Here is a 25,286-nt window from a genome sequence, read left to right on the forward strand (position 1 = left end):
ACCAGCACATAAAGATGTGACTGTAAATGTAAAAAAAAAAAAAAAATTTAAAAATGCTCTCGCGCCTTGTAATTAGCATTTCAATTTTGGCTGTTTGAAATCAACACAGTGCTGACGACTGAAATGAAGAGAAATGACAGGAAAGACTCAGACGTGATGGGCAGTGTGAACAGCTTTATTTCCATTAATTGTAAGGGAGCTGATAATGTTTTGCCCCAAACTGTTTGGTGCACAGTATGCAATTATGAGTCACCAGCTCAGAGTCAGCGTGACAGCATGAGTGTGAGTGTGGAGGTTTATGTGTGAGATTGTGCTGCGGAGGGTCAAAACCGAGCATAGGGTTAGTTCAGGCGGGCCACGGAAATCAAGCTCAGCTGAGACCCTTCTACACAGTTAATTGACAAATGTCAAATAGGGCACGCTATTTAAGCCGGTTCAGTCTGCCCACGGTTACTGTGCATCTACAAGCCGCTTTGGAACCCACCTCCACTCCTGCCTCTCTTATTTTAATGCCATGTCTGACTCAATTAGTGTCATATCCGTTGTCCTTAATGCCTGCTCTGTTCTTGCTGCTGGCCTCCCACCTTTGGCTTTCCATACTCATGTATGGCGGGGAGTTTCCAGAGTATAAGTTACAGTGGATTTGAAATCATCTTTTGTCTATAACAGTCCTGATGGATCTGTATTTACATTTTGAGAGGATGTAGCAATGCAGCTGCATTTTTTTAAAACTGTTTCCTCAATCCCTGGGTCAGTGCCAGGGCTGCTTGCAGGTCCTGTTTCGTGTGTGCATGAGTCTTTAGAGAGTGCGTCAGGGCTTTGTGCAACTCCCCGGGGGCGACCAGGTTGAGTCTCAGCATCGAGTGGACCAGCTGGGAGCGAGCGTTGCCGATGAAAGAGTGTGACAGGAAGGATGCGAGCCCTCCTCCTCCTTTCATGGTGTAGAGAGGGACTCTGACCATTCCCAGGACCTGGAGTCAGGCAGAGAAAGAAGGTGGTGAGGATCAGAGCATGAGATCAGGTAAATCGCTGCAATCAGTCACTCTGGAAGGACACATTACCTCCAAACCGTGATCTGCTGCAGTGGATGCAGCTGCCCTCTCCACCTCCCTAATCTGCTCTTCATCCATCTTCTTCACGTAAAAGTGAGTGATAAGACGTGAAGAGGAGGAGGGGGAGGAAGGAGGTGCATAGCAAGAATCCACATGATCTTCAACAGAGATTGGCAAAGCCAGGCCTAGCTCTTCTGACAATTCCCTGCTAAGCCCCGACTCAAGGGTCTCCTCCGAAGGGTTAACGAGCCTGAAGTGTGAGAATCAAAGGTCAGCAACAGATGTGAAAGTAGATAAACGATGTCAGAGGCACTGCTCTCCTGACAATAAATCACACTAATTGAAAGGCTAATTCAATTTAAAGCCCTAAGTTAGTTTGTCCAGGTGATGGTGCTGATCACTTCTCCTTCAAGTCACTAGATTTCGAGTCTCATCTTAGAAAATGTGCAAAAAAAATATAGTAACAAAAGCTCAACCTGAGCTGTTACAATAACAATATACCGGACATAATGGACGAAATGCACAGAGGCTAAAGATACAGTTTCACTGTGTTTGACAGTGCGCAAAAATAAAAACATTTGCCAAAGTGATCAGAGTGACGTTTGTATCCAGAAGAGCACAAGTACAGCAAAAGGAAAGCAAAAGGTAACAGCTAGCGGGATGTTAAATGCCTAAAAGCAAATCGCTTTGGATATCAGCCAACAACCGTTTTATACGGAACACTTGCTTATCAACAGCTCCGTGTGATTCTAACATATCAAGTTTGTCACGTTTTCTTTTTTTATATATATTTCAGAGCAATTTATAGGCTTCTATAAAAATCTCTGAAGGAGTTTAGGTGTGTTTTGTACTGTTGCCATAGTGTCAAAGCATTGGTCAACATCCAGATGCACATTTCCATTATCATTAGGAGAACACCGACAACTAAGAGCAGCTCTTTAGAGAGGTTCTTAACCCTCATAAATGTCACTGGAAGAGACAGAAAAGGCCACTTGCTGTCGTGCAATTAACTGAAGTGACCGCTGCTTTTACATGTATCGTGTCTCAGCAGGTCACTCTCTAACAAAGCTGTGTGGACAGAACTGTGACTGGGCACAGTTGGGAGTCCTTTTTAACACGTTTATTATCATTATTGGTATCATTATCAATCTTTGTTACGCTTACTGAGTATTTTCTGCTGTGGTGCTTGGATTCTTTTGTTTTTTTTTCCATAGAACATGAGTGATAACTCATGCACAGCTTAATTGTGGCCCCACAATTAATAATAGGTTAAAATGGTGCTATTATGCATGTCCATATTAACAGGGCTAAAGATTTAAATAATGAGGAAAATGTGAGTTAAGGCAATCCTCATGAGCCAACAGTTCAGGCTTCAGTGTTTGGGTCACAGAGCGGGAACAGCCCCACCCAACAACATCTCTTCTTGAGGGGCAGCCAATCAGAAGAAAGTTGTCTGAAAGGGAAAGTGAACTTAAAGGGACAGTAGCTAAAAGTGTGGCTACATAGAGGCTCAGTATAAGATGAATGACTATTTTGAATTGTGAATCATGCAAAGCTACAATAGTAGATCAAATCAGTTAAAAAAAAACTAAAATGGAAATAAGCAGGGCAGCACGGTGGCACGGTGGTTAGCACCGTTGCCGCACAGCAAGAAGGTCCCGAGTTCAATTCCACCATCAGGCCGGGGTCTTTCTGTGTGGAGTTTGCATGTTCTCCCTGTGTTTGCGTGGGTTCTCTCCGGGTACTCCGGCTTCCTCCCACCGTCCAAAGACATGCAGCTTGTGGGGATAGGTTAATTGGATAATCCAAATTGCCACTAGGTGTGAATGTGCGAGTGAATGTGAGTGTGAATGGTTGTCTGTCCCTATGTGTTAGCCCTGCGACAGACTGGCGACCTGTCCAGGGTGTACCCTGCCTCTCGCCCTATGACAGCTGGGATAGGCTCCAGCGCCCCCCGCGACCCTGAAAAGGATAAGCGGAAGCGAATGGATGGATGGATGGATGGAAATAAGCAGTAGAGGGCCCCTTTGATGATGCGAGACGAGTGTAGTGCAGAATGAGCTGTGGTTCAAATAAACTCAAACTTTTTTTTTCCAGTTTGAGATGATTTTGCTTCCAACTTGGCACTGCTGCAGAGGGCAGTGACCCAGATGCTGTCTACAACAAATATATGGCTAAAAGTAACCATGAAATGTAGTGACACACTGTGTCAATACACAGACTTCAAAGAGCTCAGAAATTAAAAAACTTTTTTTTTTTTTTTTTTTAGAGAAACGTATAACCACATTTCAATAGAACAGCCATCTGTGGCACAACCTGCTCTAATGTAATTCTGGTATAACCTCAAACTCAAAATCAGCCAATAACTATTTGTTTGACTGGTCTAAGGCATAAGAAAGCCAAAGAAACTCAAACTCTCACTCAATTTATCCAGGCATGTAGAATCAGTCACAGTGCCAACAGACTGATGATTTGAAGATATTAGTTTAGCATTCATAAGCAAAAAAACCCAAAACAAAAACATTTTGTCGCAAATAAAATGTAAATTTCTCATTTGAGCTGACGATGGCCACTGATACAAAGTGAACAGACTGCCTCCAAAAGGGCGACATGAATGTTTGTTCCAAATTGCAAATCGGAATTACCGTAACACCTTCAAGTCTGAGACCATGGTCCTGAACTGCAAAAGGGTGGAACACTCAGGGATGAGTTGTTGCCCTAAGTATATCAGGATCTAGTTTACAAGCGAGGGTGAGTGAAGCAGCAGACTGGCAGATGGATTTCTGTGGCGTCTGCAGTCATACAGATGCTGTACAGGTATTCTGTGATAAAGAAAGAGCTGAGTGTGAAAGGAAAAGTGTGAGTTTACTGGTTGATCTACGCTTCTGCTCTCACTTATGACCACAAGTTCTGGGTGGAGGCAGCGGAAATGAGCTTCCTTCAAAGGTTGATCCCTTGGCCAAAGAGTTTGAGGAACTTGGACATTTAGGACGCACTCAGAGTATAGCCTCTACTCCTACATATCAAAAGGAACCAGTTAAGGTGGTTTGGGCATGTCTTACTGACAGAAGATGCCAGGGCAGTCCCAGGACACAGATCATGTGTCCTGGCTGGCTTGGGAATGCCTCGGGGAATGCCTCGGAGTCCCTCCCAGATGAGAAGGAGGAACTGGCCGGGGAGAAAGAGAGGGGACTTGTGCTTAGACTGCTGCCCCTGTGACTCTGACAAAAAATGGATGGATGTGTATGAATGCCTGCACAAGTCTAACCGCTAACTTTAGTAGCAGACCAAATTTACACAACTAACTAGTGTTTTGGATGTTTAATGTTGCCAGGCACACGTTTTTGAAAGATTTCTTCATACACCACCTGCAGCAGTATATTAAAAACAGAGGCTACACAATTCATATGTAGTTGTATCAATAGAGCTGCCACTGTTGCTATTTGCTGACGTAGTTTTCTCTTGTTTTGCATATGTCTCTATCATTTTTCAGCCCTGTCTCTTTGCCTCCTCGTTATATAATTTCACTGTGCTGGCAAATGAAATGCCAGAGATCCTGGCAGCGACTACAGTAAATCACAAAGGCACAAGTGATTCATTTAGCAGAATACTAATTAAGCAGTATGTGACAATCTCAATCTTTACAAATAGGGGTTTAAGGCAAGATAAGTCGCTTTAAACAAGAAGCCGTCAGGCACATTTTATCATCGCCAATCCTTGCAGGACGAGGATTGTAGCATCAGTGTTTGAATGTTTGTTCTGAGCTGTAAAGGGTTTCTTTTTTCTTTCTTCTGTGAAGAACAAGAAGGCTTTACAAACCAAAAGCTAAAATGTACCTATGTTTGCAAGGAGCAAAAGCAGCACCAGGAAAGACTCACCCGCCAGGGAAACCCAGCAGACCGTCAAAGCGCATCTGCATCTGTGGAAGTGACACACAGAAATATGCCTGTTCACTCAAAGAGGCAGACATGTAAAGGTGCGTGTGTGTTAGAGTAGCTCAAATGACACACACACACACACACACACACACACACACACACACACACACACACACACACACACACACCTCACCAGTATGATATGTTTGATGGGAATTCTTCCAAACAGCTGAGCTTTCGTGTCAGCGTAGAGCATCACATGGCACGCATGCCTGCAGCCTGAGCATGCCAATGCCTCCGCCCTCGACAGCTGTCCACTCGCCATCTACAAGCATACACACAAACACAGTGCTAAATTATACAGTCACAGTTCAGTGCTTCCTGAACACACTGGCTGGATGCCCTCTTTTGCCATGTGCTACCAAAGTGACATCATCCTATTATAGCTGCTCTTTTTGGTCATTTGTTCTCCCTCATATGCTGAGCCAACAGACCTTAATGAAACCTACTGATTAGCTGGAAGGCCTGTGGGCTTGTATGCAGAAAAAAAAACACAACAGATCTGAGTGACTTGCATTGGGAAAGCTTTAGCTCCCTCTACTGGGGTGGAGCAAACTGTCGAGTGAGATAATCCCTGTTCCATAGTGAACTTTTCCTCAAAATTTGGAATATGATTATGAATTTTGACACAGTTGCCTTTCATTCAGTATCATAACCAAGTCAGCACAGAAACGGCAAGTCTATTTTATGAGGATATGGAGGAGTATGTGAGACTCAGAAGAAGAAAGACAAATGAGCTGGGATTGATCAGAGATGTGTGTGAGACTTGCTGAAAACTACAACAAATGGTTGCAGGCTGTTCCAGCAAAAAGGAATCACAACTGACTATTAGCATTGGGGAGGGAATTAATTTAGACCTTGGTGGTTTTCATTTTTATGAAATTATTTTGTTTCTGTGTGCAAAGTAAAACAATGTAAGCATACAAAATAAAACAATTAATCTGTATTTCCTCAGATCTCAGATTAATGTATTCTTTGGTCAGCTTTTTAAAATTCTTTATAGTTCATTAAAATTGAAAGAGGCTGTCATTTAAAAATGGACTAAAGATGCTTTGCTCAAAGTCAGTTATTTAATTTTGATTTTTTTTTTCAGTTTCAGTCTTTTATACTTTAGGCTCTAACTGGAAAAATTATGCTAAATCCTCAGCAGCCAGGGTTAGTGTTGTATATTAGCAAACCATATGGGCCTTACGGGCACCACCGACTGGAGACCCACTACAGAGAAGATCCAATTAAGACTCAGTGAGTCAGAATATTGTTTAGTGAAAACCAACAATGAACAGCATTAAAACACGCTCTAAAATCAAGGTTTTTATGATTGAAGTATGACTGCCACCTTCTGACAGTGGTAGAACATTACATCCAAACAGCTGGCACTAAAAATAAGGTGAAATATACATTTCAGACCAAAAAAACCCCAAAACCGTCACATTGGCCATAACATTTTTAGATATTTTTTAACTTTATATCCAGTTAAATATTGGAAACTCATGCTCATTTCTAATTTTGATCGATTGCCTATCAAAATAAATCATGTCTGGCCTATGATGACATTTTGTGTGCTGAAGTGGCTGAAGGTGCAAACACAGACGTCTCTGCAACAGTGTATGAATAAAATACATCACCATGTAATCCAGAACTGAGAAAATGCTAATAACCCACAAATTTGTTTTGTGGAACTCTTTCCTTTGATCTGTCAAAACATATATATTTTGTCAAGTTTATTCCTTTTTTCAGTTTTCCTGCTCGAATTCAAATCCATTCTTTGCAGTTGTGCGCATGGATGTTTTAATGATCCGTAGATGGCTCAACAATCTGGTCCCCCAGATTCGTCCTTTTCACCGAGCGGTCGTCTCTATTGCCAGTATGACACACAGGTATCACTATCATCTTCAGACAACAATGAAATTATTTTTTATTAAAAAAATAAATAAATTATTTAATATTGACACGTGTATGCATTTGCACGAGCTGGAGATGGAAACCTTTTTTGTCGAGGTCTTTAATCTTGTCAAACTATATGACATACGACCACGCGGTGAAAAAGACGAATCTGCGGATCCAACATCTGAAACACGGAGAATGGAATATGTAAACAAATCCAACCAGTTAACAAAACAGTTAACCTGCAACACCGGCACTCTCCGCTCTGCGCTTACACTTCCCCATCGTTTAGCAAGCTAAAATGCGCGGTAAAGGCTGGGTAAGCATGGACGTTATAAACATGAGTATATTTCCCCAGCATTAAGTTCTCTTAATAAGTGTGTGTTTCTATTTGTTTATTTAAGGAGATTGATGTCTTAACTAACATTCAAACACTGTTATCGTACAGTTTATAAATTATTTTCTTAATATTTTGACATAATAGCAACACGAAATAAAGGTTAGTGCCGCGTTTGGTCAAACAATATTACTTCTAATCAAAAATGAAGTAAACCCGCTTGTTTAATAAGTCACACGCATTTACCTCTGTTCTACATTAAATGCTGTCTCATTCTTCAGTCAGCAGTGCCTTTTCAAAACTTCTGGCTTTTCCGATGACGTTCTGGCCGTTGATTGGCTAAGCGAAGCATGTGGTTCCGGTTAGCTCCCCGGTCAACCAATCAGCTTTGGTTAGTAGTAGCCGTTCAGCCGGTTCATCTAGTTTATGCGTCAGGGATTGAAGTGTGTACATGCTCCGGTTAGGTCTTGTGATGCACCGTGGAAGGTAAAGGGTGGCAGTCTTAATCGCTCTCTGCATAAGTGTGCAAGTACTTGATGAGAACACAGTCCAAGGGAACCTTCTAGGTTGATGGCTAACTAGCTTCTACTACCGGTGACTGCTAACAGACGGTGTTAAACGACCTGGTTAAAACTTAAGCAGGTAAGTTAGCCACATGTGTTGTTTTGATGTTATAAACTATCCTATAACACGATTATTACAGAAAAGAAAAATATTTAATGTATTGTTTAATGTTACTATCGATGTATGACGTGTTTCATTGTAATTATTGTTATTTAAATATAATTGATTTTAGTATTTACGCTTGTGTATTGTGTATATGTATATGTGTATCATTTAAAGCAGTTTAGGAAATTTAAGTGATGAGCAAACACTGCGGTAATAACGTTAGCAGTAATAGTAATCTTATTTGGTTATCCTACTTCAGGTGAATGAGAATGGCGCAGGGGCTACCAGACGAGATGCTGATGAACTCGGCTTTGATAAAAAAATTGGCAGAGGAGGCAAAAGACTCAGCCGTTACACAGGGTGTCCTAATGAGGCTCCAGGAGACCCCCAACTCATCTGAGGTGCGAATTATACACACATGTAGCATGTAGCGGTTGTAGCATTGAGGGTTGGCCTGTAGGTCAGGAGGTAGAGCAGGTCATTGATCGTGGCTGGCTGCTCCAGTCTGCATGCCAAATGTCACTGGGCAAGATACTATCCACAAGTTGTGTGAATGTGTGTGAATGTTAGATAGAAAACACATATAAAAAGTATAGAAAAAAGTGCCTGTATGAATGGGTGAATGAGGCAAGTTGTATAAAGTACTTTCAGTGCTTAGGTAGAGTAGAAAAGCACCATATAAGAAACAGTCCATTTACCATTTACATGTAGAAGCACTTTCACTGGTTTTTCATTGCTGGATAAGTGTTAGTATAGTTATATAATCTTAAAGAGGGAATGTGTACTTGTGAAACTCATATAAAATTTGCAAGTCTGCTCAGGTATGATTTTGAATCGTCTTATTATATTCATTCTTGCCCCATCCAACAACTGCACCTGAAAGAGTAAAGCTACAGACCATGAGAATACATTTCCTCAAAATATTTATTCAGGGGAAGACGCTACATATTTGTAACATGTAGTGTATATTTGTAATATTATACTTTTCCTGGTGTTAGGTTTAGTGAAGCCACGTAACAAAGCACGTTCCCTTGTTGCTTTTGGATTATGGAACTACTGGGAACATGTTGACTGACTGATTCTTAAACAAACAGGTAACCAGTGAAGGGAGGCTAAAATTTCAGTAATCTGGTCTTGCTTCTCTTTAGCCATTAATAGGTAACCTACAGTATTTTAGACCAGCTGCAAACGTGTAATAGATGTCATATTAAGACCAATGCACAGTTCTCCTGGCAACGGACAAACCCAGAGTCGTCCATCGGATTGCCAGACGGAGACTTTTGGGAATATAGCGTATGACCAGTTGCAGGTCTTTAAAACAAAGGGTTAATTCAATCATACTGAACTGAATGAGACTGACCTTAACAACTGATTTAATCTGTTTGTCCAGTTTTAGCTGAATGTGATTGAATGGCCATGAGCAAAGTAGTGAAGTAGTTATACTTTAAATAAATGCTTAAACTAAAAAAAAAAAAGTAAGTAAACATTTTTTTCAGCATCTTTAACAGAATTCATATGTTAGGTAATAAGCCTCAACAACAAAGATCACATACCAGTGGAATGTTAAACCGTTGCTGATGAAAAGGCCGTGTTGAATGTGAAGTCATGTTAGGAATTTGTTCTGCCTTAGGGCAGAGGATTTCAGAGAGATCTTTATTAAGCCCGTGTTTTGAGTCCACAAGCCATCTCCAATGTTTGTCCAACAGTTTTGTTTGTTTTGTTTTGTTTCCCCTGGTCAGCATTCTTTTCTCACATTTTACATCTTGTTTTTCAGGTGGTCTCCTTTGCTCCATTCACACTGTTCCCCACACCTGTACCTAAAGCTGTATTCTCCCAGGCTCTGGCAGTGCAAACACACTACAACACCCTGGTGGACAAGATTAGTCAGGATGCAGACTTCCTACAAGAAGCTTTGGCTAGGTAGGATGCATTATGACCTCATGTATGTGGTTTGGAAGAAAAAAACTCATTATTGTCACAGTCTCTGAAGTCTGTCTTCAAATGACCCGTTAGTTTAATTCAAAATGAATACACTGTGATGAAAAACCTGCTGACAAGATTTGAACAAAGTGTCTGTTTACAGCACCATCGCTGTGGATGATTTCACTGCAAGGTTGTTCAAAATCCACCAACAGATCCTTAAAGAAGGCAGGTCACAGGTACGTCAGCACAGCCCCGATGACACTGGTGTTAGGGGGAGCTCAGGAGGCAGAGTCTGTAAGTTGGAAGTTTGGCGGATTGATTACCCAGTTTGTCCAGATTCCAGTTTTCTTAGGCAAGATGATGAACCCTGAGTTTCCCCCAGTGCATCCAGTGTGTGCGAAGTTAGACAAGGCAGTTTGGATGCTTTTGTGTGGTTGGGTGAATAGGGTTTGCAGTAAAATGCGCCTTTCAGTTAGAGCAAAGTGCTGCATAATTATCATTCCATTTCCCATCATCATTGTACTTGAGCTGTTTGGGCTCTAAGGCCTTGGTATGTTGCTAAATCCAACAAAGCTGTTTGCTTGCACTCAATAAGGATTCAAAAGTAGTGAAAAGAAAGAGTGTATAAAAAATCAAACAGTTTCTAGTTAAGGAAGATTGGATTTCAAATAGAGTATTTGTAGAATGAACATCTTGGGTCATCACTGCAGGTGTGAGGTTGTGTAAACATTTACAGGAATGATTTTTCAGCCTATCTGTTCCTTTGGGGTGTTGGCTGTTTTGGGTTACCTTCACCACTATGTATTTTCACCATGAAAACCTTTCTATCTGGCTTCTTTTGGGGCCATTTTTGGAGGGAATTTTTTAAAAAGTTGGAAATGGAACGATGATGCAGGCTCTTTTCTTTTTGGGCTTCGTATGCTAGCCATTAAATCCTGAGAGATTTCTTATGAGAAAAAAAGACAGGGAACGACAGGGAGGAGAGGGGTGAGAGGCAAAAGCTATATTTTGGCTAAAACTAAAATCTTGTTTCAATTATCAGCTGTTTTGCTTTATTGCTTGACAAAGTTCTTCACAATTTTCTAAAACTCTGTGACATCTTTAGATCTGCTGTAGCATAGAATGAAGAAAACCATTAGGTTCTTACAACAGTGTAGCTGGGACCATAAAAATCTATTAATGGATTATAAAGTGACCAAATGCTGCAGCTGGGATTCTTTGCCTTTGTTACAGTCCATTGTGTTGGGTCTCAATCGGTCTGACTACATGCTGGACCAGAGAGAGAATGACACGCCATCGCTAAAGCAGATAGAGATCAACACCATTGCTGCCAGTTTCGGAGGCCTTTCATCGCGCACGCCAGATGTACACAGGTAAGCAGGTCATTTATGTGTCACCCATATTCTGTAGGTTAGCCACTAGAACTCAGCAGTAAGAGTGATCATGTTGGCCAAGACCTTCAAATATATTTACTGTCATCTTTATAGCCACCGTTTCACACAGCTACTTTACCCTTATTTAAAAAAAAAGATAAATAAAAACCCCACATTCCTTTATTTCCCTTACAGTTGACACCAATCTCTTTGCTTTGCTGTCAGTAGGTTTGGGATTTAATACAGCTATAAACAATCTACAGGGTGGGCCATTTATATGGATACAGCATAATAACATGGGAATGGTTGGTGATATTAAAGTCCTGTTTGTGGCACATTAGTATATGTGAGGGGGCAAACTCCTCAAGATGGGTGGTGACCATGGTGGCCATTTAGAAGTCGGCCATCTTGGATATATCGTTTTTTTTTTCAATAGGAAGAGGGCCATGTGACACATCAAACTTATTGGTAATTTCACAAGAAAAACAATGGTGTGCTTGGTTTCAACGTAACTTTATTCTTTCATGAGTTATTTACAAGTTTCTCTTAGTTCACAGCCATTGACATGTCAAAGAGGTTAACACGTGAGGAGCGGATCGAAATTGCGTTAATATCTGGTGATACCGGGTCATTGCAGCAGATTTCAATGTAAGACACCCTACGAGATCACCCATCTCCCATGCTACAGTTAGCAAACTGCTTGCTAAGTTTCGTGAAACTGGTTCAGTGTTGGATTTGCCAAAATGTGGACGCAAGAAAACTGTCACTAATGAAGAAACATCAGTGGCTGTCCTAGCTTCATTCAGCAAGAGCCCACAGCGTAGCACTCACCGCATGTCACTGGAGAGTGGCATTAGTTGAACATCCCTTCGGCAGATATTAGCTACTCACAAATGGCACCCTTACAAACTCCAGCTACTGCAGCATCTCAATGAGGATGACCCAGATTGGCACACAGAATTTGCAGAATGGGCAAAACAAAAATTGGAACAGGGCCCTCAGTTCACGAAGAAGATTTTGTTCAGTGATGAGGCAAACTTTTATGTGAATGGTGAAGTTAACAAACAAAACCACCGCTATTGGTCTGACACTGACCCACATTGGATGGATCCCTCCAAGACTGTTGGAACAACAAAAGTGATGGTTTGGTGTGGTATATGGGGTACAACGATAGTGGGTCCATTCTTCATCAATGGAAACCTCAAGGCCACTGGATATTTGAAATTGCTACATGATGATGAGTTTCCCTCTTTATGCACTGAAGCTGGCACGTTCCCTGAGTTTTTCCAGCAAGATGGTGCACCACCACATTATGGGTGCCAGGGCCGAGCATTCCTAGATGAACAGTTTCCTGGAAAGTGGATTGGTCGTCGTGGGCCAGTTGAATGGCCCCCAAGGTCTCCCGATCTGACCCCCCTTTTATCTTTGGGATCATCTGAAGGCAATTGTCTATGGTGTGAAGATATGACATTTGCAACACCTGAAACTACTGATACTGGATGCCTGTGCTGGCATTTCTCCTGCGGTGTTGCTATCAGTGTGTGAAGAGTGGGAGAAGAGGGTTGCATTGACAATCCAACACAATGGACAGCGCATTGAACACATTTTATAAGTGGTCAGAAACTTGTAAATAACTCATGAAAGAATAAAGTTACGTTGAAACCAAGCACACCATTGTTTTTCTTGTGACATTACCAATAAGTTTGATATGTCACATGGCCCTCTTCCTATTGAAAATACAAAAGTTATATCCAAGATGGCCGACTTCTAAATGGCCACCATGGTCACCACCCATCTTGAGGAGTTTGCCCCCTCACATATACTAATGTGCCACAAACAGGACTTTAATATCACCAACCATTCCCATGTTATTACGGTGTATCCATATAAATGGTCCACCCTGTATAAAAGATAGACATAGCTTTTGTGTCTGAAAAATGAAGCCACTGCAGAAGTTCTTTTAATCTGCATTCTTTTCAGTGGCCAGGGGGGGGCGCCTCTTGTGGTTGTGAAAGATATTCCGTTGTATAGACGTCTACATGAAAATGCCCCTGTTATGAGTTTATAGGCTCATTAATGTCATGTCTTATTAAATACAATATAAAGTTAATTTAATATAGACTATAAAAGGCAGGATTGATCGACAAGTTGCTAGCCTATGGCTGTACAATTTCCCTCAGTTTATCAGTTTCAAGGTGGCAAGATGATGGCAGCGAAAATGCTCATCTTAAGGCGTCACATGCGACTTAGAGTGAGACTGGATTGTTCGAGGCATGGTCAGGAAATAATGATGATAATAATGATAATGTGCTGTGATTAGGTTTGCTGAGAGTGCTTACAATCTTGCTTGACAGACATATCCTGAAGATGGCCGGCAGGCTGGAGGAGAGCGAGCGTATCCTGGATAATAATCCTGCAGCTGGTCTGGCCAGGGCTATTGCCAAAGCCTGGGAGCTCTATGGATCAGAGAAGTAAGAATGAAGTACATCCATCGAGTACATGCCAGACATGCTGTTGATCGCTCTTTGCTTTATTCACTTGGTCTAATTATGTCACCATACATGATGAATTAATTAGTACATCCAGAATAAAACATCTTGCCAGTGGAGCTGTACATTCAAACACAGCTTCTGCTGGTGTGGTTGCTCAGTGCATCATAATATTACAAACATTTCTTCAGGACAACAAAGGCCAGTGACAGTTTTGGTAGTATGGGGCACCAAAAAGCAAATCATTTCAGTTAAAATCAAAACCGTGAGAACCAAAAGTCCAGAAATTTTGAGATGCAGTTGTTGTCGTTGCAGAGCAGTCGTCGCGTTCTTTGTGGAAGACGTCCAGAGAAATATCTTTGATCAGCGATTCGTTGAGTATGAACTTTGGAAGAGGTAGGTGTGTGTGAAGGGTTAGAGCTCTCATACCTGCATGTTTTCTTTGTGTGGAAGTTAAAACATTATCTTAAAGCATTTGAAGAGTTGTGCTTTTCACCAACATGCCGTGTTTCAGAAACATTCACGTAATAAGACTGCGGTTTGAAGATGTCTTTAAAGCAGGGTCCCTTGATCAGGACAAGAGGCTTTTTGTGTAAGTCGATTTCTGTCAGCTCACAATGCACTGACACATTATTTAAGTGTATTATTCTCAAACAAAAACTGTGTTACGCATAGCAGTGGTCCTTAATGTGTCTTTTATGTCGCTTTCACTTCAGGGACGGCAAAGAGGTCGCCGTGGTGTATTTCAGGAATGGTTACATGCCTGACAACTACACTTCTGAACAGGTCCAACTTTTGATTTGCACACAGAATGGAAGATTACATTAGAGTTTAGTTAGAAACATGCAACATGCAGACTTACTTAAAATGATTCGTATTCATGAGAAACTAGAACGTCATTATCATCCAGTTTATTTCTTTCCCTGCCTAGCAACACCAAGTCTAGCCCTGATTGGCTGATATAAGTGACAACAGACCTGTCGCCTTGTCAGTCTGAATGGGTGATTAGATGGTAAATGGCCTGTATTTGTATAGCGCTTTACACTACATTCAGTCATTCACACACTGGGGATGGCAGCTACATTGTAGCCACAGCTGCCCTGGGGCGCACTGACAGAGGTGAGGCTGCCGGACACAGGCGCCACCGGGCCCTCTGACCACCACCAGTAGGCGACCTAGACTGTTGGTGCCGGGGCTCGAACCGGCAACCTTCCGATTACAAGACAAACTGCCAACTCTTGAGCCACAATGTTCTCTGCAACATTGTGTGTAGATACGTGCAGCTGTGTGTTAATTCTGCAGGCAGGAACAGGAAGTGAAGGAAAACTGGTGAGCACCATGGAACCAACACTTAATTGGACATAACGAGTTAAAACAGTTTGCAAATTTAAGCCAAACTGCTGAATCTACTGTCCAGGCTCTCTTTGATAGTGTGACTCTGTGTTGTTCTCCTTCATTCTTCTGTCTCTGTCAAATCTCAGCATAATATAAACCAACTATTGTCACGCTCTGCTGGTCGGTGTGCTGGCTGTTTTGTCTGGAATCTCAACCACGAGAAAGTTTGTACGAACGAAGCTAAAAAAAACCTGCGACAGTGTGTAAAACGTTATTAGCAGCAGTGAAATAAGATTCCAAGAGTTAGTGAAATGATAGAGGCTATTTTATGCTGGAAAATCATCTAATGATAAAAAGACAAGCAGAGAATTCATTGTCTGTTTTCAATTACAGAGCTGGGATGCTCGTCTCCTCATGGAGCGCTCTCGAGCTGTGAAGTGTCCAGATATCAGCACTCACCTGGCTGGTACCAAGAAGGTTCAGCAAGTGCTCGCCAGACCCGGAGTCCTGGAGAGGTTCTTCCCGGACCAGCCTCAAGCTGTGCAGCAGATCCGAGCGACGTTCGCCGGCCTCTACACTCTAGACATGGTGAGAAAAAGCACACGATTTTTTCATTGTTTGGAAAGTTTGGCATTAGATAATCCTCACCTGGGTGTTGATGTTCAGTGTAAGCAATATCATTCACATTTTATTCCTCTCATTTATTTCTCTGTGGTTGTGCTCGTCTACAGGGTCCAGAGGGGGACAAAACAGTGTCAATGGCCTTGGCAGCACCAGAGCGGTTTGTCTTGAAGCCTCAGCGAGAAGGAGGAGGTAAACTGAACTTTTTAATAAAGCACACTTGATGTTAACACCAGAAGCAAATGATGGAACTTGTGTTTGCTGCTCACCATTTGTTAAACTCGGGAAGTTTAAGCAGTGCATGGATCTGCACACACGTGCAGTATTTGCTTCATTCCACGTATGAGCTAGCCTCAGTCAAAACAGTAATGACACATACATGACTGCCTGCTGTTTTGCATTACTGTGTATCTACTGTGATTCATGCATGCTGTACTGTGACTGAGATAATAGTGTGTATGAGACACACTTGACAACAACATTGATCAGGATGTGAAAAAGCTACCAGATACAAGTTGTCAGCAGGTTATGGCTGACTAACCACCCTGCCTTACATCACTCTGGGCTAATACTGTAAAAAGCAATCATTAGTTTTCTTTGTAATATCAGAGCATTTGTTTTGATAAATACTTAGGTCAGTATCAGGGTTCATATGAGCTATTTTAGCAGTAATTTTACACATGAACTGGAAGGAGAACTTTGAGGAGCTGATGAATGTAGAAGATGAAAGAGAGAGGAGGATGGAGGAGGGGAGTTAGATGAGAGGGCAATCTGACCAGACCGTTTAACAGAGACTGAGAGGATGCCCGAGGAATGGAGAGGTGTGCTGCTGCTGATTTTCAAGAACAAGACAGATGTGCAAAGCTGTAGTAACTACAGAAGGATAAATCAAGAAGCTTTGGGACAAAGTTGCTGAGACTAGGTGAAAATGAGAGGTGACGTTCAGTGAGCAGGAGTGTGGCTTCGTGCTGAAAAGAGCACAACAGATTCTCTGGAGAGAAGGTGAAGGAAAGTCAGCTGACGCGAGACAGAATACATGTATGTGAGTCAGAGGGAGGCAGGTATAATGGTGGAGATAGAAGAAGTAGAGATAGTGAAGGTAGATGAGATTTAATACTTGGGGTCAACTATCCACAGCAACAGACAGCACACAAGAGAAGTAAAGAGTTGGGTGCAGGCAGGGTGGAGTGGGTGGAGACAAGTGTCAGAGGGGATTTGTGACAGAAGGATAGCAGCAAGAGTGAAAGGGAAGGATTACAAGATGGCAGTGAGGCCTGCTATGATGTATGGTTTGGTGACAATGGCATTGACAAAAAGACAGGAGGCTGGGCTGGAGGTAGCAGAGCTGAAGATGGAGCTGCCAGGCAGGAGGAAGCGAAAAACCAAAGAGATTGATGGATGTGGTGAAGGAGGACATGCACAGGGTTGGTGTGACAGAGGAGGATGTTAGGGATAGCATGACAAAGGGGCAGATGATCCGCTGTGGCAACCCCTAAAGGGAGCATCTGAAAGAAAGACTACTTGAGGCAGTATTTGTTTAATATTTCTTTATTCTAAATATGTAGCAACTTGCTTGTACTAGCAAGCAGGCTAGCATTATCCAACATGAGTAGGAAAAAACCCAGCCAAATAAAGATCTCTCCATTTGCCTGTCAGACTGGCCGGGTGTAGCCAGGTGTGGTTCACTGGGTAAAACTGAACTTTCTCTTCACTAATTTTAAAAAGTGTTTTACAAAAGTTTGCTCATCTGCTAATGTGAAATAATTCCTATCTAGCCATGTCCATTTTATCTATACTTAAGTGTAGAATTGTTTTTCTAGGTAACAACATTTATGGATCAGAGATCTGCCAGGTCCTGGAACAAGTGAAGGAGAGTACCGAGCGTACAGCCTATATTCTGATGGATAAAATCCATCCAACCCCTGTAAGGAACTACCTGATGAGACAAGGCAGCCCCCTGAAAATAAGCAACTGTCTCAGTGAACTGGGAGTGTTTGGAGCATATGTAAGGTATGTGACCACTACTGCATTGATATTAAATGCATTTTGTTTGTGGCTGTTTTTTTAGAAGTATTTGCAGATTCCCAGTGTAGTGGTTGTTTCTAATTTTAGCCTTTTCTTTGTTTTCTTACAGACAGGGTAAAGACATGGTGACAAATGAGTGTGTGGGCCATCTGCTGAGGACCAAGAGCTCAGAACACTCAGACGGGGGCGTCGCAGCAGGAGTGGCCGTGCTCGACAATCCTCTGCTGTTCTGAGATTTCACACTCCTGCCTGCACATACAAACCACAGTGAAGTCACAGCAGAAATGTCTCTTTAAAAAAAAAAGAAAAAGTCTTTGTTTATTTTTTTAATAAGTTCAGTAATTAAGTGAAGAAGAGTGATTAGATAAATTGTTTCTTGCATTTTTGAATTAATGATTGTGTTTAGGATTATTTCAGAAACATGTTTAGAGGATCTTTGTAAGCCTGTATTTACTTTAAAAGAAGGGAAGCACTTCTTCATTCTACAGAAAAGGTGACACATTACAGATGAGTTCATAAAAAGTGTCACTGTCACTCTTTCAAGGCTCTGTCACTTGGTAAAGTAGGCCTAGGCTGCCATCTTGTGGCAGTGTGTTGTTACTACAACATATGAAATTGTGTTTCTATTGGAAATATAATTCAGCGCCACTGAGCCGCTCTCTCAGTTACAAACTGAACCCGTTTTTTTAGACATATAAATCACTAAAGACAGTGAAGCTTTTGGTTTTGTAAAAGTGGTTCATAATCAAAATGCACGTTAATTTTTATAAGGTTGAAGAGCAGTTAGCAGTGCATTCATGGACGTCTTTTGTCACGATGGCATGAACTACAAACGTGAGCTCCAGGTGAGACTGCACAGAAGAACAAGTGTCCTTAAACTGCATCAACTGATGACTTCTTACAATTTTATTCTGTGTTTTTATAATCTTTGTGTACACATACTAACACAAGCTACTGTAACTTAGAGAAGCTCAGCAATATATTATTAAGTATACAAACAGTTCCAGGTTCTGGACTTTTTGAATGGCCCACTTTGGATCATGTGAAGGACGTTCAGTTTTTCTTCTTCTAGGCATTGAAGGGTTAATGCTGTTAATTGCATAGTACAGTGACAGATAACTTGCTGAAGTTGGTGCACCTTGTGGACCAAAGAATAATATCCAGTATGATGTAAATGAAAAAAATAAATGTTATGACTGTAAGGCTGGACTTTCTTCTCTGTTCATTTGCCTAACCCTAGCCCCAAGTAGCCCCTATTCAGCGACAGGTTGCTTCTCCCAAAGTCAAGAACCAACAGACTTAAAAACTCCTTTGTCCCAAACGCCATCCAGCTGTTTAACTCCTCGTTGGAGGAGAGAGGGAGGGGAAACGGGGACAAACACTTAGGATTTCTTTGCTACACGAGGTAAGTATACATTGTGTTAGCATAAAATATCTGATGGATACTACTGATTCTTTAGCTAGATAGCTCTCTTCTTCACAAACGTGTGAACACATATTAACTTGATTTTAAGGACGGGGAAGTGGAATAGGGCAGGCTTGGCCAACTCCAGACCTCGAGGGCCGGTGTCCTGCAGGTTTTAGATCTCACCCTGGGTCTACACACCTGAATCAAATGATTAGTTCATTACCAGGCCTCTGGAGAACTTCAAGACATGTTGAGGAGGTCATTTAGCCATTTAAATCAGCTGTGTTGGATTAAGCACACATCTAAAACCTGCAGGACACCGGCCCTCGAGGCCTGGGTTTGGACAGCACTGGAATAGGGGCTTGCTCCGTCCACTCCACACATGAATCTGGTATTGCAGTATTTCCAGGAACGGTGCATTTCTCTAAACATCTGAAAAAACAAATCTCCTGAAGTTGGGAGTGTTACATGCAGTGTTATAGCAGCTGTTTGTCGTTCAAACAGGTTTGTATCTCTTCCTATCATTTTTAGCTGAAGCTGCAAGGAATAGAGGGTAGTGAAGTTGGACGGGTTTAAATACCCAGTAGTGTAATACTGACAAAAGTAATCCTGGTGTGGTTGGGCTGTACCCCGCAGTGACAGTTCAGCTGATTGGACATCTAATCATGCAGTATCAGCTGACCTGTCTGTGAGCTGGTCTCTTGACTCTTTGACTAATAAACTAGTGGTGGGCGGATCGACCCAAATATCGATTGTATCGATACCCAGTCGGCATCGGTATCGGATCGATACTAGCCTGGTGAGATCGATTCTTTACTTTAAGTTCCGCTCTTGTTTGCAATGCTGTGGACTGTACTTGTTTGTTTTAATTTGTTTACTGGTTTGTGTGCACTTTTTATTTAAGATGAAGAATATTAATTTTCTATAAGCATTTTCTATATAATTATAAACTTTGTCCTAATTATGTCCTGGGTTTAACTATTTAATAATACAAAAGGAAACATCACAAAAAACACTTAAGGTCATGAAAATTAATTGAGATTTGGCAATTCAATAACGCATCCACCTTATTTATTGAATAGTATCAGTATTGTTATCAGCGATACCAGCCTGTATTCACTTGGTATTGATAGATACTACACTAAATAATAAAAAGCAAAATAGTGAACCAGGCTTTGCCCTTTTTAATCATGAAGTTATTTGACTTTGAACTCACTGATAATAAATGAAAGACAGAAACGTATAATAATCGAACCATATTTGACTTCTTCATAGTACTCTCCGATCAGCCTATTTGATTATTGGACTCAGACTAATGTGTACAAAAAGTATATAATAAGACAAGTACAAGCTTTTTTTTCAACATTAATTAGGATGAGATGATATACTGTATCTTAAGTGTAGGCTTGACAGGTGTCTTACTTAGATGGCGCTCTCCCGCGCATCGGGCGACAAGAGAGCGCCATTGAACTCGGTCCATCGCGGCAGTTGTTGCTTCATCCCAGTTCGGCTGAGCGTAAATCTTCAAGGAAAGTCCTCCTCCATGTTATTTTGGGTCTTCCTCGCCATCTCTTTCCATTCTTCAGGTTCCAAAGAACCACGACACGGGCAGGTCCCGGGTCCGGTAGCCGAAGGATGTGACCGGCAAATCTGAAGCGACGCTTGGTGACTTGGACATTGAGCGGCTCTACTCCCGCATGGCGATATACTTCCCCATTGGCAAAGCGATCCCGATATGTGATCTTGAGCAGCCGTCGAAGACAACGTTGTTGGAAGACGTCGAGATGGCGGTTGATGTTTGCAGTCGATTTCCAAGTCTCCGCTACGTACAGTGCCGTCGGTATAACGATGGTCTTCAGGAGCAGCAACTTGGTAAAGGCAGTGCGGTGGTCATCCATATAGGTCGTAGACGTTGAAAGGCTGCCCATGCTTTCCCAATTAACGTCATGCTCCACGTCCCCATCACTGCTAAAAGTGCAACTCAGGTACATGAACCTGTCCACATCTTCTAGCTGCTGCTGCTCATTCACAGTAACCGCTGTGTTTGATGGTGTAGTGCAGGGGTCCCCAAACTTTTTCCAGTGAGGGCCACATAACTTTTCCCTTCTCTGATGGGGGGCCAGGGTCAGTTTGTAACAGAAAAAGTGTGACGATTGCAGGTTTGCTGAAATGTAAACATTTATTGGGCTTCATCGTTGTCGGCAACAAAAGGGTTTTGGAAAAGACGGATTTCTTTTGCATGAACATGTAGTTGATGGAATCGCACACTGAACTCCACCTTCAGCATGTCCAGTGCTTCCACACACTTTTCAGCTGGGAACGGGACCGCTGGGTTCTCTGCAGAAAGGTTTTGGGTAGCAGGGAGATGGGTGAAGTTGTGCTTTTTCACTTGTTGTTGTTGTTTAACATTTAAACCTATTTTCTGCACATTCCAGCACATAAAATAAAATATTTTTTTGTGTTTACACTCAGTCTTTCACATCAGATCACAGCAGAAAATAAATAAAATCAAAGACTAGCGGTCCTTTTGCTCTATTGTCACCTGTAAAGCAGGAGTGGGGTAGGCGGAGGTTTACCCTGGTGCAGGTGAGCCGCAGCGGTCAGTGGAAGAATCCGTGAGGTGAATTTCCCATTACGTCGTAGCGCACTCGGTGCTTGCTTGGAAGTTTAGGGGGTTTTTTTCGCTGTAAAGAGAAGTTTTCTTCCCACACACAATGGACGCTAATGTTTTTATCACAGAATGAAACTCAGTGAGGTCAGTACTTACATGCTTTAAACGTTGCATGCTCATACTCTCTCCTGCACTCGATATATTATCCATTGTTGATCTGCACACAGCTGTTGCCACAAATGTTGCACTTGCTTACGTCATTGTCATGACACATTCTGGTAAAAAAAAATCACGGTTTTAGTAACGCAGTAATGCAGCGTGCTTACGGGAAAGTAACAGTAATCTAATTACCTTTTTTGCAATAGTAATCCCTTACTTTACACGTTACTTGAAAAAAGTAATCGGATTACCATCTCTGGTCATAACTAAAGCAAGAAAACTGGTACATGCTGTCAGAAAATCATCAGTGGCAAATGAAGAAATGTCCAAAAAACATGGCAAAACTCAGATCCGGGATTGTACTGCTCGTTGGAAAAGTACTTTTGACATGTTCAGATGACTGCTAGAAACCAGAGCTGAACAAAACCAACTGCTTGAGCAGCTGGGGATGGACACACTTCTCACAAATGATTGTGCCAAGATGGAGAACCTTGTCAAGCTGTTTGAACGCTCATACAGACCATCTTCAGAGTGACAGCCAGTCGCTCTCAATTACAAGTAGTGCCATGTCTGCTCAACCTCGAGGCACATCTGCTGACAAGTCCTTTTAGGAATCAAGTGCTGCTGAAGTGTTTAAGAGAACGTTTTGCTGCTATTCTTAATCCTGATTCCACACAGTTTGATGCTACACCAGCAGGAGCCTGCCTGTTAGATCCAAATCACTGATTTCAGTCACCAGATACAGCAAGCAGCAAAGTCCTTTGTGCACAACCTGGCAGCTCAGTATAACCCAGGCACTACTTCTCAGGATGATGTTAACACTGCAGAGTAGTGATGTGTCGGTCACGAACGAAATGGCTCTTAGAGCCGGATCTTTGACATGAACGACGTGAGCTGGCTCCTTATCACGAGCCGTGGGTTTTTTTTTTCTTCCTCTCACCCTCTCTCTCACCCTTTTTTTCCGCTTCACTCCGCATGCGAGCCTTGTGCTTTGCGCTGGGAGGAGGGGCGGTAGTTACACTTGCAGTAGCACATGAACAGAGCCAGAGGGAGAGAGAGAGAAAGAAAGCCAGGGACAACATCGTCACATTGGAAAGGTATAGTAATCATCCACAACTATTTTCAGTTGCAGATGATAAAGGATTCAGAAAGTTTATTCATGCAGGCCCATATGACAGAGAATATGCATCTTCTTTTTGTTTTGCATACTGTAATTTAAATTTTAATTGTGTTGTGGTTTGCAGTGTTTTGTGTTATTTCACTTTAAATTAGTTTAAAAGGAAAAAGTTGAAATGTAAATAGTTGGTTTTTGTATTATATAATTTATTTATTACATTTTATGTGGAGTGAATAAATAAAAGTATATTTACGGTGGCCCCTAGAGACAAAGCAGCACGTACAAACTCCAAAACACAACAGAAGTGCTCCAGGATGCTAGGGGCAGTGTTGAGCTTTTGTTACCTAGTGGCTACACAAGCCAGCAAGTACCAATGACCGGATTTGGTGTGTGGTAGTAACAGGTAAATGAACTTTTTTTTTTTTTTTTTTTTAAATTATTTGAATATATATGAATGAATGTTTGTGTATAAATACACAAACAATACACACATGCTTTCATGCTTTCAATTGTGTAATTTAAGTGATCTAGGTAGCTCTGTTTTGGAAGTTCAGTTCATGCTAGAAATGTGTTTTGGAGTTTGTACGTGCTTTGTCTCTAGGGGCCACCACATATATTTATAAATAAACATATGTAAAAAACCCACGTTTTTTTTTTTTATATTAGTAATTCCGTTTGTGCATAATTTTATATTGTTGTTGATAATAAATTAATTAAAGAAACAAAACAACCCGAATAGCCGGTTGGGAGCCGAAAGAGCCGGTTCTCTAAAAAGAGTTGGAATTCCCATCACTAGTATTACCCTTCCAAATCAAATCAAATCACAAATCACTTTTTATTGTCACATCACATGTGCAGGCACACTGGCACAGCACATGCGAGTGAAATTCTTGTGTGCGAGCCCCACAAGCAACAGAGATGTGCAAACACAACAACACAAACGAGCAAAATACAAGAATGGCCAACCTGAAACTAATAAATATATGTACAATATATAATAGTGTATGCATTTCTGGATGTGTATACTAAATATTTTCCTACGTGTGTGTGTGTGTGTGTGTGTGTGTGTGTGTGTGTGTGTTACTATTTAATTTTTACAAATTAAATAGTAAAAAAATAAAATAATAATAATAATAATAATAAAATATATAAAATATACAGAGTTGAATATGTGCAAAACAAGTGGCATTTATATACAGTGTGGAGTGCATAATGTTGAAGTTCCAGTAGTGAAGCTGAGGTGTCTATGACGTGTTCAGCAGTCTGATGGCCTGATGGAAAAAGCTGTCTCTCAGTCTGCTGGTACGGGACCGGATGCTGCAGAACCTCCTTCCTGATGGAAGCAGTCTGAACAGTTTATGGCTGGGGTGACTGGAGTCCTTGATGATCCTCCCCGCTTTCCTCAGGCACCGCTTCCTGTAGATGTCTTGGAGGGAGGGAAGCTCACCTCCAATTATCCGTTCAGAGCACCGCACTACTCGCTGGAGAGCTTTGCAGTTGTAGGCGGTGCTGTTGCCGTACCAGGTGGTGATGCATCCAGTGAGGATGCTCTCAATGGCACAGCGATAGAAGGTCCTGAGGATGCGGGGGCTCATGCCGAATCTTTTCAGTCTCCTGAGAAAGAAGAGGCGCTGCTGCGCCTTCTTCACTGTTTTGTTTGTGTGTACTGACCACGTAAGATCCTCAGCCAGATGTACACCAAGGAACCGGAAGCTGCTCACTCTCTCCACAGCAGCGCCGTTGATGGTGATGGGGGTGTGTACTTCTCTGCACCTCCGGAAGTCCACTATCAACTCCTTTGTCTTTGCGACGTTGAGGGTGAGATGGTTGTCTTGACACCAGTGGGTCAGGGCGCTGACCTCCTCCCTGTAAGCCGTCTCATCACTGTTGGTGATAAGACCCACCACTGTAGTGTCGTCCGCAAACTTCACAATGATGTTGGAGCTGTTAGTGGCTGTGCAGTCATAGGTGTAGAGTGAGTACAGGAGAGGGCTCAGTACACACCCCTGTGGAGCACCAGTGTTCAGTGTGACGGGGGATGAGGTGATGCTGCCCAGTCTGACCACCTGGCGTCTGTCAGACAGGAAGTTAAGGATCCAGCTGCAGAGGGAGCTGCTCAGTCCTAGATCCTGCAGTTTCCTGTCCAGCTTCGAGGGAACGATGGTATTGAATGCTGAGCTGTAATCTACAAACAGCATTCTCACATACGTGTCTCTCTTCTCCAGGTGTGACAGGGCAGTGTGTAGTGTCAGGGCTATGGCATCATCAGTGGACCTGTTGTGGCGGTATGCAAACTGTAGAGGGTCCAGTGAGTCGGGTAGTGCAGAGCAGATGAAGTCCCTGAC

At 42.1% G+C, this 25,286-nt stretch overlaps 2 protein-coding genes across 2 annotated transcripts; one reads left to right on the forward strand and one right to left on the reverse strand.

The window, feature by feature from the left end:
- Positions 1 to 159: 159 nt before the first annotated feature.
- On the reverse strand, positions 160 to 7,545 carry LOC146645094 (U8 snoRNA-decapping enzyme). Its single transcript, XM_085393625.1, has 5 exons — positions 7,458 to 7,545; positions 5,124 to 5,255; positions 4,931 to 4,971; positions 1,062 to 1,302; positions 160 to 971 (listed from the first exon to the last, which is right to left on the reverse strand). Exons 2-5 carry the CDS (start codon positions 5,253 to 5,255, stop codon positions 726 to 728), a joined length of 660 nt encoding a protein of 219 aa, XP_085249751.1. The 5' UTR covers positions 7,458 to 7,545; the 3' UTR covers positions 160 to 725.
- A 106-nt stretch (positions 7,546 to 7,651) lies between these two features.
- On the forward strand, positions 7,652 to 18,848 carry gss (glutathione synthetase). The gene is made up of 13 exons (XM_085393624.1): positions 7,652 to 7,853; positions 8,140 to 8,281; positions 9,655 to 9,800; positions 9,964 to 10,039; positions 11,037 to 11,176; positions 13,531 to 13,647; positions 13,981 to 14,061; positions 14,180 to 14,257; positions 14,382 to 14,451; positions 15,394 to 15,588; positions 15,732 to 15,813; positions 17,442 to 17,631; positions 17,756 to 18,848. Exons 2-13 carry the CDS (start codon positions 8,144 to 8,146, stop codon positions 17,877 to 17,879), a joined length of 1,437 nt encoding a protein of 478 aa, XP_085249750.1. The 5' UTR covers positions 7,652 to 7,853; positions 8,140 to 8,143; the 3' UTR covers positions 17,880 to 18,848.
- The last annotated feature ends 6,438 nt before the right edge of the window (positions 18,849 to 25,286 follow it).

This window comes from Rhamphochromis longiceps, linkage group LG20, assembly GCF_057381845.1.
Source record: "Rhamphochromis longiceps isolate RC_006_pf linkage group LG20, R_longiceps_female_GT1.1, whole genome shotgun sequence".
Lineage (NCBI taxonomy): Eukaryota > Metazoa > Chordata > Actinopteri > Cichliformes > Cichlidae > Rhamphochromis > Rhamphochromis longiceps.